The sequence below is a fragment of the Elephas maximus genome, chromosome 3, assembly GCF_024166365.1.
Source record: "Elephas maximus indicus isolate mEleMax1 chromosome 3, mEleMax1 primary haplotype, whole genome shotgun sequence".
Classification (NCBI taxonomy): domain Eukaryota; kingdom Metazoa; phylum Chordata; class Mammalia; order Proboscidea; family Elephantidae; genus Elephas; species Elephas maximus.
In genome coordinates, this window is record NC_064821.1 from 47,746,338 (window position 1) to 47,759,569 (window position 13,232).

Genomic DNA, 13,232 nt, shown 5'->3' on the forward strand with positions numbered 1-13,232 from the left:
CACCCACTGGGCCTTGAGTGCGTGGGGGACATAAGGACCTACACCCATCTTCTAGCCCCTACTGCGTGGGCCTTGAGTGCATGGAAAACATAAAAGACCGCACCTGCCTTCCAGCCCCTACGTGTGCAGATGCCCTCCTGATGTGCAGAAACCCCACAGGACACACAGGGCTACGCCTGCCTCCAGTACCCATTTATGGACTTGGATGAAGCTCAGACTTCTCATGGATTTCAAAGTCTCTGAAGGGCCTTGACCATCCTCCCATCACCTGACATCCCAGGTGAGGTGGACTATGGTTATTGACGGTCGTCCCGCCAACCAGGCTGTGAGCGATATGATGGCAGGGTTGTGGCCAAGACAGTGTGCCCACAGCACTAGAATTGGGCCTGGTATAAAGTCGGTACCTCCCTCACGATGCTTGATAATGTCCATAAGTTTGGGGGACATACCGCACATCCCCAATCACAGGTCCAAAATAAGCAACAAGGGTCCTGGGCTCACCACCAGCCTCAGAGGAGAGTCTGGGGTTTATGGAAGGGAGTATGTTCCATCCTCTGCTCTGTGACCCGGACGGCCAGCAGGGCAGGAAAACCATGACCCTCTGTGGGACACTTCAGCTACCCCACCACCTTGGCCATGCTCTTTTTACCTCAGTTACAACCTCCCCACTTCATCCATGAACTCCCCACCTGGGCCACAGCCTCCACACCTCATCCATGAATTCCTCACCTGGGCCACGGCCTCCTCAGTGCCCACCTGCTGCCCTCCTTGAGCCAAGGCGGTCCTACAGAGTCGCTGGGGCCCAGGCCTCTCCTCTCCATCCCCCTGATCTGGTCTAGGGTCTCTGCCTGTCCTTTGCCTCCAGCCTGTCCTTGCCAACCACCTTTCATCCTGCAGCTGGGGCAGCTAAAAACATGGGTCTGAGCCTCTCCCTCTCCCAACACCTCCCATGGCTGCTCAGATCTAAACTCCTCATGCCCAGTCTGGGCCTGTCTTTCCAGCTCTCGACTCCTGTATTCTATACTGTAGCCCTGACTCCTTAGGAGCTACAGACATACTCCACACCCCTGCCCACACTCTCATCGAAGATGAAGTGGCTTCCCAACTCTTCTCTACCCATCCATATCTGACTCAGCCATTTAGACCCATCTAGAATGCCCATGGCAGCAGCAGTCAAGAAATTAAAAGCCGTACTGCACTGGGCAAATCTGCTGCAAAAGACCTCTTTAAAATGTTAAAAACCAAAGATGTCACTTTGAAGTGCACCTTACCCAAGCCATGGTGTTTTCAATTATCTTATGTGCATTCGAAAGCTGGACAATGAATAAGGAATAAGGAAGACCAGAAAAGAATTGACACATTTGAATTATGGTGTTGGCGAAGAATATTGAATATACCATGGACCGCCAGAATAATGAACAAATCTGTCTTGGAAGAAGTACAGTTCTTTAGAAACAAAGATGATGAGTCTTCATCTCACGTACTTCGGCCGTGTTATCAGGAGGGACAAGTCCCTGGAGAAGGACATCACGTTTGGTAGAGGGTCACTGAAAAAGAGGAAGACCCTCAACGAGATGGACTGACACAAAGGCTACAATAGGCTCAAACATATCAACAACTGTGAGAATGGCAAAAGGAAACTCTGGTGGCGCAGTGGCTAAGTGCTCCAGCTGCTAACCAAAGGGTCGGCAGTTCAAATCCACCAGGTGCTCCTTGGAAACTCTATGGGGCAGTTCTACTCTGTCCTATAGGGTCGCTATGAGTCGGAATCGACTCGACTGCACTGGTTTTTTTTTTTCTGGGTGAGAATGGCACAGGACTGGGCAACATGTCATTCTGTTGTACGGTGGTTTGCTGAGTTGGAACTGACTCGACCGCACCTAACAACAACAAAACACCACGTTCTCTGTGCAGCCCACCCTGGTTGGAATCCATGAGTCCTCTTCCTGTGCCTTCATGCCATGTCATTTTGCCCTTTGTGGCTACAACCCAAGTGAGGTTATGAGCCAAGTGGGGTTCTGTGCTAAATGTGGATTCCCACCAAGTGGGGTCCCGCACTAAGCGAGGTGGGTCTTGTCGTCCTGCTTCATGTGTAGGTGAAGCACAGAGAGCTCAGTGACCTTCCAAAGTCGCACAGCTCTTTTGTGGTCTCCTTGGGCCCACAACCCAGTCCCAGGTCCTTAGTCCCATGCTTCGTCTGGGATCCTAGGCCCGTCCTCTCCATACCTAAGTTGCTTAGAAAACCTTTAGTTTTCCAGAACATGAGGTGTTGGATGGTTATCCTCTGGTCTGGGCTGTTTCTGCCAGAATTGCTCAAATCTTTGAGAGATGAATAGGTAGGCTCCCCTTCTTGCTTTGGCTTGTTTACCCTGGGCCCTCCTCCTAGACCTTTCTAAGTAAACACAGTTGCTTTTTGCACGCAGGAAAAGCTGTTCTCGACCCCTCTAAGAATCTGCCCTGTGTCAGGCACTATGCAGGGACATGGGCATGCTGCCCTGTCCAGCTCAGGCTTCCCTTCAAGCTCCCCAAAGTGGCCTTGAACTTCAGGTCTGTTCCCACCAGATGGCAGTGGGAACCAAGTCACAGAATCAAAACTGCATGGCCCAGGAAGTGCTGAAAGCCACGCCCTTTTGTTTTCCACAGCTCAGAAAACCACTTTCTTTACTTACAAATTCACTTTAAGACCAAGCTATGCTGATGAAAATTGTCACAGTTACTTGTTGAGCCTCACAATGAACTGAGAGGAGTGGAACTGCCCCACACAGTTTCCTAGGCTATCTTTATGGGAGCAGATTGCCAGGTCTTTTCTTCCGCAGAAGTGGCTGATGGGTTCAAATTGCAGACCTTTTGGGTAGCAGCCGAACGCTTAACCATTGTGCCACCAGGGCTCCTTGCGACCACCCTAGGAAGGTGGAATGTTACCTCTTTTACAGATCTGAGCCCTGAGAAAACTCAAGTACCTGGCCTGGGTCATACAGCACATAAGTAGTGGGGCTGGGATTTGAACCTGGGGCATCAGACTCCAGGCCTCACGGTGCTAAATATCTTTGGAGCCAATACTGAAGCCCACCAGGCCCTTGAGGCCAGGCAGCCTCTGCTCCCATCTTCTGTGCTACCCACATGGCTGCCAGGACCTCGCTGGGAGCTCAGGTCCAAGGGGGCTTCTCATTCCATTCAGAGGAACAGAGGCAGGAAAGCCTCTTGCTTGTGGTCCAGTGGCCATGGGACACCCTCTCAGACTATTCAAAACAAAACAAAAACCATGCTGCCGAATTCTGAAGCCACTTCTGACTTCTTTCCTCAGGTGACTTGAAAATTGTTCCCTGGTGCTCCTTGGACACAAACACCCCCAACTTCCTCTGAGAGCCATCCACAGAGTTTAAGAAGGACGCTGGAGGCAGGGCAAAAGGAACCTATCATGAGATCACAGCTCCCATCAGGTTTATCTTGAGGCTGGTGGCCTAACCCCGGGCTACCTTTGGGATACTGGGAACTGGGTGTGGCGTGTCCTTCCCATTTGGCTGCATTTTCCAACACAATGGCAGTCATTTCCCTCGAATATGCCCGAACCAGCAGCTGCTTGGGCCAACAAAGTCAGGAGCTCTTGGTTTTTTTCCTGCACTTAGAGAGCATTCGCCCAGTCCACACGGTGGTGGTCTGTCTTCATCGCTGGCTGTGAGCAGGTTCTGAGATCGCCTTCTGGGGAGACTTGGAGAGGCAAAGTAGCAGATGTTGGGCTTGGGGGCACATGTGGGGTTCAGCTGGGCCCATCACAGCTGCTCAGGGGGACTTCTCCCGGGGCTATAGGGCTATGGTTCTTAGAAATCATCCACCGCTGAAAATCCACTCGAAGTACATTTACTGAGCACCTACTGTTTATGTCCCAGGTGCTGGGGACTCAGCAGGGAACAAAAGAAACTCCATCTTCAGACAAAGTCTTTGCCCTCCTAGTAACACCTGCCCCTGGGCCCTGCCCCACCACCCGCAGCCTCTGGGCTTCACCTCCCCAGCACACTCATCACTCGGGGGCTATTGGGCCCCCTTGGCCTCCAATTCTCACCCTTTCTTCACTGCCATCTCCACACCCCTGCCTTTTTTTTTGGGGGGGGGGGGTATTTATTGTGCTTTAAAGTTTACAAATCAAGTCAGTCTCTCATAGAAAAACTTACACACACCTTGCTATGTACTCCTAGCTGCTCCCCCCCTAATGAGACAGCACACTCCTCCTCTCCACCCTGTATTCCCCATGTCCATTCAACCAGCTCCTGACCCCATCTTTCTTCTTGTCTCGCCTCCAGACAGGAGTTGCCCACATAGTCTCATGTGTCTACTGGAGCCAGGAAGATCACTCCTCTTCAGTATCATCTATCTTATAGTCCAGTCCAATCCCTGTCTGAAGAATTGGCTTCCGGAATGGTTTCAGTCTTGGGCTAACAAAGGGCCCAGGACCATGACCTCCAGGGTCCCTCCAGTCTCAAACCATTAAGCCTGGTCTTTTTACAGCAATTTGAGATCTGCATCCCACTGTTCTCCTGCTCCCTCAGGGGTTCTCTGTTGTGTTCCCTGTCAGGGCAGCGAAGGTGGTAGCTGGGCACCATCTAGTTCTTCTGGTCTCAGGCTAATTTAGTCTCTGGTTTATGTGGGCCTTTCTGTCTCTTGGGCTCATCTTTACCATATGTCTCTGGTGTTCTTCATTCTCCTTTGCTCCAGGTCCACACTCCTGCTCTTGCTGTGACCTTTGCCCTCACAACAGGTCCCCACTCAGGCCTTTTACAAAATACTCATTATCACAGGCACAGGCCTTCTCCCCTGGGTTATCTGAGGGGACCCTGGCTTGTGCCTGTCGCCTGGCAGCCCAGAGGGTGGGCACCTGGGCCTTGGCTGTCTTTGTAACCACTGCCACCTGGTGGCCAGGATCAGGAGGGTAGGTATTTCAAATCCATTTTGTAGGGGAGTGGAGGGGACTGTGAGTGACAACTGGTGACCAGGCTCATAGAAAACCGGCCTCTACCTAAACAGCTCAACAGTTTCAGGGTCCTTCCAGGGCCAAGTGAGTCTTAAAGCTCTATCTTAAATCTAATTCACCACACCAGGAATTCACACCTCAGCTGTTCACCAGAGGCCACACTATAAAGCTGATTCCCCCCAAAACTTCTAAGAATGACTTAAACCAGGCTGGAGACAGAGCCGCACTAGTGTCTTGAGAGACACTAGAGCAAACAGCAAACGCAGCTGGCGGGGGGAGTGGAGAGCACCAAGATGAAGGGAGAGACTTAAGGACAGAGAGAGGTCACCCCATGCCACGCGGAGGGTGACTGGCTCCCCAAGAAGTGCTTTCTGACACAATCTGGATTGAGTTTAAAGGCTCTCACTATCTGGATGTTCAGGCCGTTGACTCTACAGCATGTCTGCACTTTGTCACCAGGGAGCCTCCCTCTGCGGGGCCCCTTAACTTATTCATTTGTTCATTCAGCAAACATTCACCAAGCAAGTGCCTTCCCCATCCTAGAACCTGATCTAGTAATGAGGCGTCCAGGGCAGGGGGAGCCAGGAGGCCCACAGACAGCAAACACGGAGCTGGGTTGGGGGACACAGGGGCAGCTCCTGCAGCCTGGGTCCCTGATATGCCAAAAGGAAACCACAATTACAGGGACTTGGACGCTGCTCCTGGCAGACTGCTACTCAAGAAGCCACCTTGTGGGGAGCAGAGAACTGCGGCCCAGAACTGCCGGAGCTCCTGAGGCAGTTGGGAACCCAGCAAGGGTCCAGGGAGAGGACAATTTGGGTACAGAGACCTCTAAGGACCGACAATGTCATGCAGGAGAATCCTGCGAGAGCAGGAGAGTCCCAGGGCCAAGCCTGTGGCAGGGGCTGCAGCAAGAGGCTGCTAAGGCCCAGAAGGGGTCATGGTCCCCATCCATGGTGGAACCTGGAGCTCCCGCCCCCAAACTGTACACTACAGATAGGTAAGTAAATACAATTAAGCCTGTGCATACTTTGCTTACTGGTTAATCTGCCCCTGTATGTACCTCCAAAATTTGAGTTGGAATCTTTACCCTTGTACCTGTGTGATCCTGTGTGGAAATAAGGTTTTATGTTTATGAGGCCACGACAGCATAGGGTTATGTCCTAATCACTTCCGAGTTATAAACAGATTAGACATACACAGGGGCACATACTGGGGAAGACAGATGCCATATGAGGATCGCCAAGGAACCAAGGAACGCCCAGGACTACTGACAAGGAAGGAATCAATGTGGCCAAGACTCTGAGAAGACAAATCTATTTCTTCAAGCCTCCTACTTATGGTATTTGTGTTACAGCAGCCTAAGACAGAGTCCAGTGCAGGACAGACACTTCTGTGGTCTTGGGGCCTGTTAGCTGGACTCCAGGTGTCTGAGTAACTGGTCCTGTTCCCAACTCCAAGTTCAGAAAAGGACCTGGACCCAACTAGGCTGCCAGGAGAGGCTGAGAGTGCCAAGAGAAGTCTATGTTGATGCCAATTACAAAGCCCGAGGTCTCACCCTGTGGCTCAGAGGGCATATTGTAAGGTCCAAGTCTGGTGAGGGGCTCCCAGCTCAGATGAGGGTCCGTCATGCCTCCTCTAGCTTCCATGTGGAAGCACTTCAGCTGAGACCCTCACTCATCAGCTGTTGGCAACCACAATTGTACTCCTCTGCGGTGGGAATTTTGGGGGGTCTGGAAGATTGTGACTCCACACCTCCGCTGGTCATCCTTACCCATCGGATTAAATGACTCTGATTTACCCAGGCGGTGTCTTACCATGGACGTTTGTCAATATGGTGGCCATGCGCCTGGCTACACTCCCAGTCCTACTGACATCCCTAAAAAGTGCCATTTTCTCTGCCCATGCTGTAGCAGAAGGGTCTGCTGAGCCACTATGCCAAGCTGCGGTTTCATTCTCAGGAGTAAGAGGCAGAGGGGCACATGGGTGCCAGTTCATCTGGGTAGCACAGAGGTGAAGGCCCGGTTGGGGCCACAGTTGCTAGGTAAGAGCAGCCTCCATCCTCTCCAACAATCGAGCACATCCAGCAGGTATGCATTCAGTTCCTTCCCCGCGGCAGGCCCTGTTCCTCAGGGGAGCATGGCAGGGTGGTGACAATGGCCACTTGCCACAAACCTGAGAAACTATGGCCCCTTGTCCAGCTCTGAGGGCCATTTCTGCAGCGTACAGCTACGTATCGATTCACAAGATATTATTCTTGTCATTCAACCTTCCTGAAATTTGTCACTGCCCATTAAAAGCTGAAGTTTCATGAAAAGTATAGTCTAGATGAGAGGCCAGCAAAGATGGCACCCTGAGGCTCATCCATGCACCCTTCCCTCTGCAACCCCACTGGCCCAATCCTGCCCTCTGAACTCAGGCCCAGAACAACTGCCCACACACCTCCATGGCTAGTCTGCAGAGCAACACCTTACTGCAGCCCTCTGTTCTCCCCAATCACTGAAGCTGCTAGGCAGGACTGTCGCTGGCTAAGGACAGAGGAAACACTTTTGTGTATGCCACTCAGGCCCCTCGGCTCAGCAAAGCTTTTTCATGCCCTGGATTGGGCAGTGCCTGACAGCGTGGTTTCCCAAGCCTTTAGTGGTGTGCTGCAGACCCTGCCTGAGGACAGGTTACCAGTAGTAAGCTCCTGGGTTGCTCTTGCATCGTCTCACAAACATCTGGAAGCTTCCGGCCACATCCCAGATGACCACTGCTCCAGGAACATTCTTGGTGCTTCAGGAAACCGCCCTAGACAGTTTCTGAAATGACTGCATGAAGCCATTCTGGTGAACACTGCCCCCTTGTGGCCACATCCACACCTTACTGGGAGTCCGCTATACCTTCAGTGGATGAGACCTCCATAGGGGCAGGGGTGAATCCTCAACCTGGAGGGCAAACCTAAGCACAGGATGGTTTGGGGGACACTGGAGGCCTCAGGGAGCAGAAGGTAAAAGGCAGGAGGCACAGCCAAGAGTAAGAGCAGGTGAGGCGCTTCATGCCGACACCCTTGCAGGGTTGTCCACCACCAATTACAGAGGTGTGGGGTAACTGCAGGGGGAAAGAGGGACTTAGAAAGGGGAGGAGATGGTGTCCTTAGGCCTATTCTGAGGCCCTTCCTCCCAGATGTCACAGACACGGAATTTTCTGGAAGCCACTCTGGGAGGCAAACAGTGTGCTGTCACCAGCAGAGTCTCCAGCAGCAAGGAATACCAGACGCTCTGCTGCCCCCTACCCACCCTGGGGCACAGGTTAGGGGCAATGGCAATCTCCCACCCACTCACATGAATGAGACAGTTACTGGCCAACACCCAAGTGTTGTAGTGTAGCTTGGTTTTATTTATGTCCACAAATATTTCAAAAAAAATTACAAAATACTCAAATGGAGAGAACACAGAAGTCACAATTTCTGGGTGTCTACTCTGTTTACACTGTGTCATCTCATGGCAAACTACTCATATATATACATTTAGCTTCAGATATATATAAACGCAGCGAGCCAGAGTGTACACTCTGCTCTGCTGCTGCTGCAGTGGAGCACGAAGCTCAACCTCGACGATACTGAACAAGATACGTACGAAACACAGAAAAGCCAACCCAAAACTTCAAACAAAAGGAAGGAAAATCCAAAAGGAAACCAACAGTCGGGGCTGAAAGACACCGTGAGGGTCCGGGGCCATCCTAAACAACTGCCGCTGATCAGGGAAGGGGTCCAGGTTTGGATTTTTTAAGTGGAAGAATCTAAGTGCTTCACCTTGGGATATGGGGAGAAAACCAAAACCTAACAAGAAAACACCTTCAGACAGTTTTCAAGTACAGACTGCAGAGTACTTCACTCTCTTGTCTTCTTTGGAAAAATGGATGCTGGAGAGAGGAGGCGATGAAGGGTTCACTAAATGGTGGCCAGTGTGCTCCACCAGAAAAGAACGAGGGACGGAGAGCAGGTGGGTGGTGATGGCACAGGCGTCTGGAGCCGCGGGAGCCATGGGAACACAGTTTCCCACCCAGAGTCCTGCGTGGCACCACCTCAGTCAGAGCAGCAGAACCAACTTCCCTGATGGCCGCCACCACCACCCAGAGGGAAAACCACCGCCTTCATGCCAGTGAGGCCAGAAGTTTGATGATCAAGGGTTAATTTGAACTTGCCTCCCTTAAGGAGCTTAAGTTAAGGCAAAAATGGAATGAGAGAAAAGAAAAAACTACAAATATTTTCAACAGATAAAACCACCCTCTCTGTATCCCCACTGAAACCAACCATGGTGATAACAGAAACTGGAAATGCCCCTGATGCAGGTTTGAATCCAGAACCTGAATCAAGAGCCAATACCTGCTGGTTTCTTCCTGCCCCCATGCAGCTGGGGCCCTGGGCTCACCTCGTGTCCACTGACCCACAAGTGTCTCTCTCATGGTCCGACAATTCTTTGAAACGACCACCATATACAACTGTTTACAACGGCAGAAATAGCCCTCAAGAATCTGAGAGAAAAGGAACGGAAGAGGTCATGCCCGGGTGGAAAGCGTGACCACAGATGCAGACATCCCAGCATCTCCCCACCCTCTGCTTGGGCGAAAGTGCATGTTAGCAACTGGAAAGGAGAGGGAGGCCCTCTCTCACCAGGACAGCTGTGCTCTCAAGGGCCTGCCCCCTAAAAAGTGGAACCTCCGAGGTGGAGGAAGCCTGCTTTCTAACTCCACATTTGCAGCTAGGACTCTTGTTCCTACTTCCAGGATGAAGCTTGGGACTCAGCCGGTTTCCCAGGTGGGTTGCCTGCTCCTGGGGCAGAAATACAAGCTGCCACCCACACATCAACTGCAAGGTCTCAACTCGCTCAAAAGCAGTCTGGGTCTATGGCAAGGATGACTGGGTGTGTGTCCTCGCCTCAAGAACATCCGAATGATGACGTGCGTTCATCCTACTACTGCCCTAAAGGCAGACTTCGAACAGATTCCTTTGGCAAACATGTGTCCCGGGTCTTTCATGTGCTGAGTTATTTGTATGGAATCATTGTCTTTAACTTTCTAGAATGTTTATGAAATTTTCATAGTATTAAAAGAGAACTCATCCAGAACAATCAAATATGTATGCATAGAAATCTATAAGGAAATCTACAACCAGACACACACAAACATGTGCTTTCTAGCCCACAGAGAAAGAACCAAGGTGACACCGGGAAAAGAAAACAGACATTTAACTCCTGCATGGCTGGTGCAAAATGAAAGGGGTTCAATCTAACAGACGTCTGCACCACTGGCAAAGCACACGCTAGGAACAGACAGAAGCGAAAAATCAAAGCAGCCAAACAAAGACACAGTTTGTAACACTGTCCCTGCAAACCCCTGGATGCTCACTGTTGTGCCGGCATCTAGTCCCAAGCTTCTGCCCACTTGTAATTAGTAACGCCCATCTGCTCCCTTTAATTAAAGGGATAATTATATATAACTTTTTATTAAAAAATCAACTCTGTATTCTGTCAATAGCTGGTAGGAATTCACAATTAGTGACATGGCTGGAAAAAAATAGATGAGAATAGTAGTTTGTGGGAGGGGAAAAAAAAAGGCTGTTCTAAAATTATTTATTTACAGACTTAAAAAGCCATGCTGCAGAACTTTCTCAAATTATGAAGATTTCCTACAATGTATTAAAATAAAAGATTTCTTAAAAATTATAGTTCTTGGATTCCAAATTCATATATGCCGCCTGTCTGCAAACCTTGTGGGTTTTGGAACACACGTAACTGAGTGTGTCTGCACGCACAGTGAAGGGTGTGAAGTGGATTCTAGCACCTACTGAGAAACTAAGGAAGGAAGAGAAAACTAAAGCCAAACCCCAAGATTGCAGGGAAGGTTTCTGAATGGTCAGTCCAGTCCAGGACTCACTAAGTTTCTGGGGACTGTCATGCAGGGAGACCCAAACCAGTCTCAAGGAATCCTCTCTACAAACGAACACTAGGATGCTGATACATTTTTAGTTGTGGGGTTTTTAAATATATAAAGAAATCTTTAGAAGATAATTCTTTTTGCTTTTGCAGCTCCTATTGTATGTAAAAAGTCCTGTTTCTTCCCCCAAGAACTGGGGTTTCCACAGCCAGCGTTAACAAATAAATAACTTATAACTGCTTGTCACCTTCTTTCTTCAGTCGACTGGAAAGGAAGAAAAGGGTACTCAGCATCAGGCCTGGACAGGTGCCGAGCAGGTGGCTCGAGGGTCCCCAACCCTGCCCTAAGTGGCCTCCTGCATAAGTGACTGGCCCTCCCCCTCTCCCTTCAGGGTGGCCACTGCCCTCTGGGCTCTCTGTGACCAGCGTGGGTGGGGGCTGTTATCTGGCTGGGCCAGTGGCCAGCTGCACACATGCAGCGGCTGCCTCATGGGAAGGACCCCTGCCTTGGGGCCCGTATGACTCACCTGTAATAATCTTCCTGACTTGGTAGGTGGCCGCCATGCATGTGGGGGTGTCCGTGCAGCCACTGCTGCTCCATGGCCAGTCTCTGCAGCTCGGCCGACTGGGCATGCATGGCCTGCAGCTGGTGGGCTGCTGACATAGGGGGCGGGATGGCCCCCGGCAGGTCTCGAGGGTAGGGGGTACCTGCCAGACACACAACAGCCTCTGCTACAGGAATGGCATGGCATGGCATGGCTGGCTAGGACAGCCTGCCCACCACCTCTGCACCACTGGCTGTGGACGGTCCAGCCAGTCCTCCCCAGGCTCTGCAGAAAGGGGCCATGACAGCAGAGCCCCTAGGTTCCCCCTGCTGGGACTCCCCAATCCCCCAGGCCACCTGGGCTCCCTTCTCCTCCTTCAGGCCTCAGATGAAGACAGCCTTTCCCCTGCACCCTCAAGTAAACCAGGCGCCTCTGTGGCTCTCCCATTTTACATGCTCATCTCCCTGGCTCTCATCATGCTGCTTTGTCATCTACACAGCTCCCCCTGGAGGGGGCAGAGTTGGCCTGTCTTGCACACTCACGAGGTGCCAGTCAGTATGTGTTTGAGTACACCAATGATTAGCCGAGGGCAAGGGACCCGACCACTACCCCAACTCCACACTGGATCCTACCCCTCCCCGTGTCGACCCAAGTCTCACCCACGTCCCCTGAGTACAGCAGGTGAATTCTTACCAAACACTGGATGACGAAGCATCTCGTGCTCATGAGGCGGCTGTCCAAGAAGAGGGTTGGGGAGGGTGCCAGGGGGGTAGGGGAAGCGAGCCAGGTGTGGGCCTGCGGTCAAGGGGTCAACCAGTGGGTGTACAGGGCCTGCAGAACCTAGAAAAGGACAAAACCCCAGATGCAGGCGGTGCCCAGCTTGGGGGTCTCAGCACTCCACCCTCCTTGGCTGGGATTCCTGCTGAGCTCCTTCTCACCAACCCTGGTCACCAGGGCTGCAAGCACCATTTGGCTGCCAGCCACCCTCATCTAAAGCAGCTGCTCCTGTGGCTCACCTTCAATGAGTGCTCCAGAAAGGAGACCATGTAAACTGCATTTCTTCCTCTCGTTTCTGAGTGCCCCCTAAAGGCCACGATCCCCTGCTGGTTGTAGAGAGCCTTGCCTGCCTGCCTGACCTGTAACGTGTTCAAGTCTCTGCCCAGCCAGTGTCCCTAGCCCCCAGAGCTGCCTCCTGGTCCTTCACCCTCAGAGCCCAAAGGACCCACAGAATGTGTGGGGCCGGCAGGGCTGGTCTGCTGCTGCCTGATGCTGTTGGCAGGGGCTAGGCTCCGCAGTTCCCCTTGCTGGCAGCAAATCTTGTGGTCCTCCTTTCAGAATGCCACTCTTCCTCACCATCTCCTGCCCTAATCCTCTGTTCCAGGTGCCACCAGCCCTGGAAATGGTGTCTCCTCCCCTTCTTCCTGCCTTCTTTCCAGTCACACCCTCTCGTTGGTCCTGGGCAGCCAGCAAGCTCTGGCCTCAGGGCCTTTGCTGTTGTTCTTCCTCTGCATGAAGACGCTTTCTCCTCAGACCGCAGACTCATCCCCTCACCCTTCAAGTCTTGGTTCAAGTGTTACCGCTGGGGGAGGCTGTCCTGAATGTCCCTCCCCACACCCCACGGGATGTCTGCCCTGTTCTCGCCCCAGCTTTATTTCCCTCCAGAAGACTTAGCACTGGTCACAAGCTGACATCTATTTACTGTCTCCTGAAGCTGGAAGGTAAACCTGGATGGGGTTCTGCTGTATCTCCAACACCCAGAACTGAGCTGGGCAGGCCACGGTGCTCAAAAAACATGCTGAGTGAATG

The 13,232-nt window shown here is 51.8% G+C and overlaps 1 protein-coding gene across 7 annotated transcripts in view; it reads right to left on the minus strand.

Annotated features, from left to right (window-relative positions):
• Positions 1-482: 482 nt before the first annotated feature.
• RERE (arginine-glutamic acid dipeptide repeats) overlaps positions 483-13,232 on the minus strand; it is a 483,116-nt gene continuing 470,366 nt past the window's right edge. For 4 of the 7 annotated variants that reach the window (XM_049877800.1, XM_049877799.1, XM_049877797.1 and 1 more), the window contains 3 exons: positions 12,120-12,266; positions 11,409-11,589; positions 498-11,146 (listed from right to left, as the gene is read on the minus strand). In XM_049877800.1, the coding sequence (XP_049733757.1) occupies positions 11,113-11,146; positions 11,409-11,589; positions 12,120-12,266 (362 nt within the window). In that variant the 3' untranslated portion in view covers positions 498-11,112. Of the gene's footprint in view, positions 11,147-11,408; positions 11,590-12,119; positions 12,267-13,232 lie in introns of all 7 variants that reach the window. The other 3 variants (XM_049877802.1, XM_049877803.1, XM_049877801.1) reach the window with 2 other exon arrangements.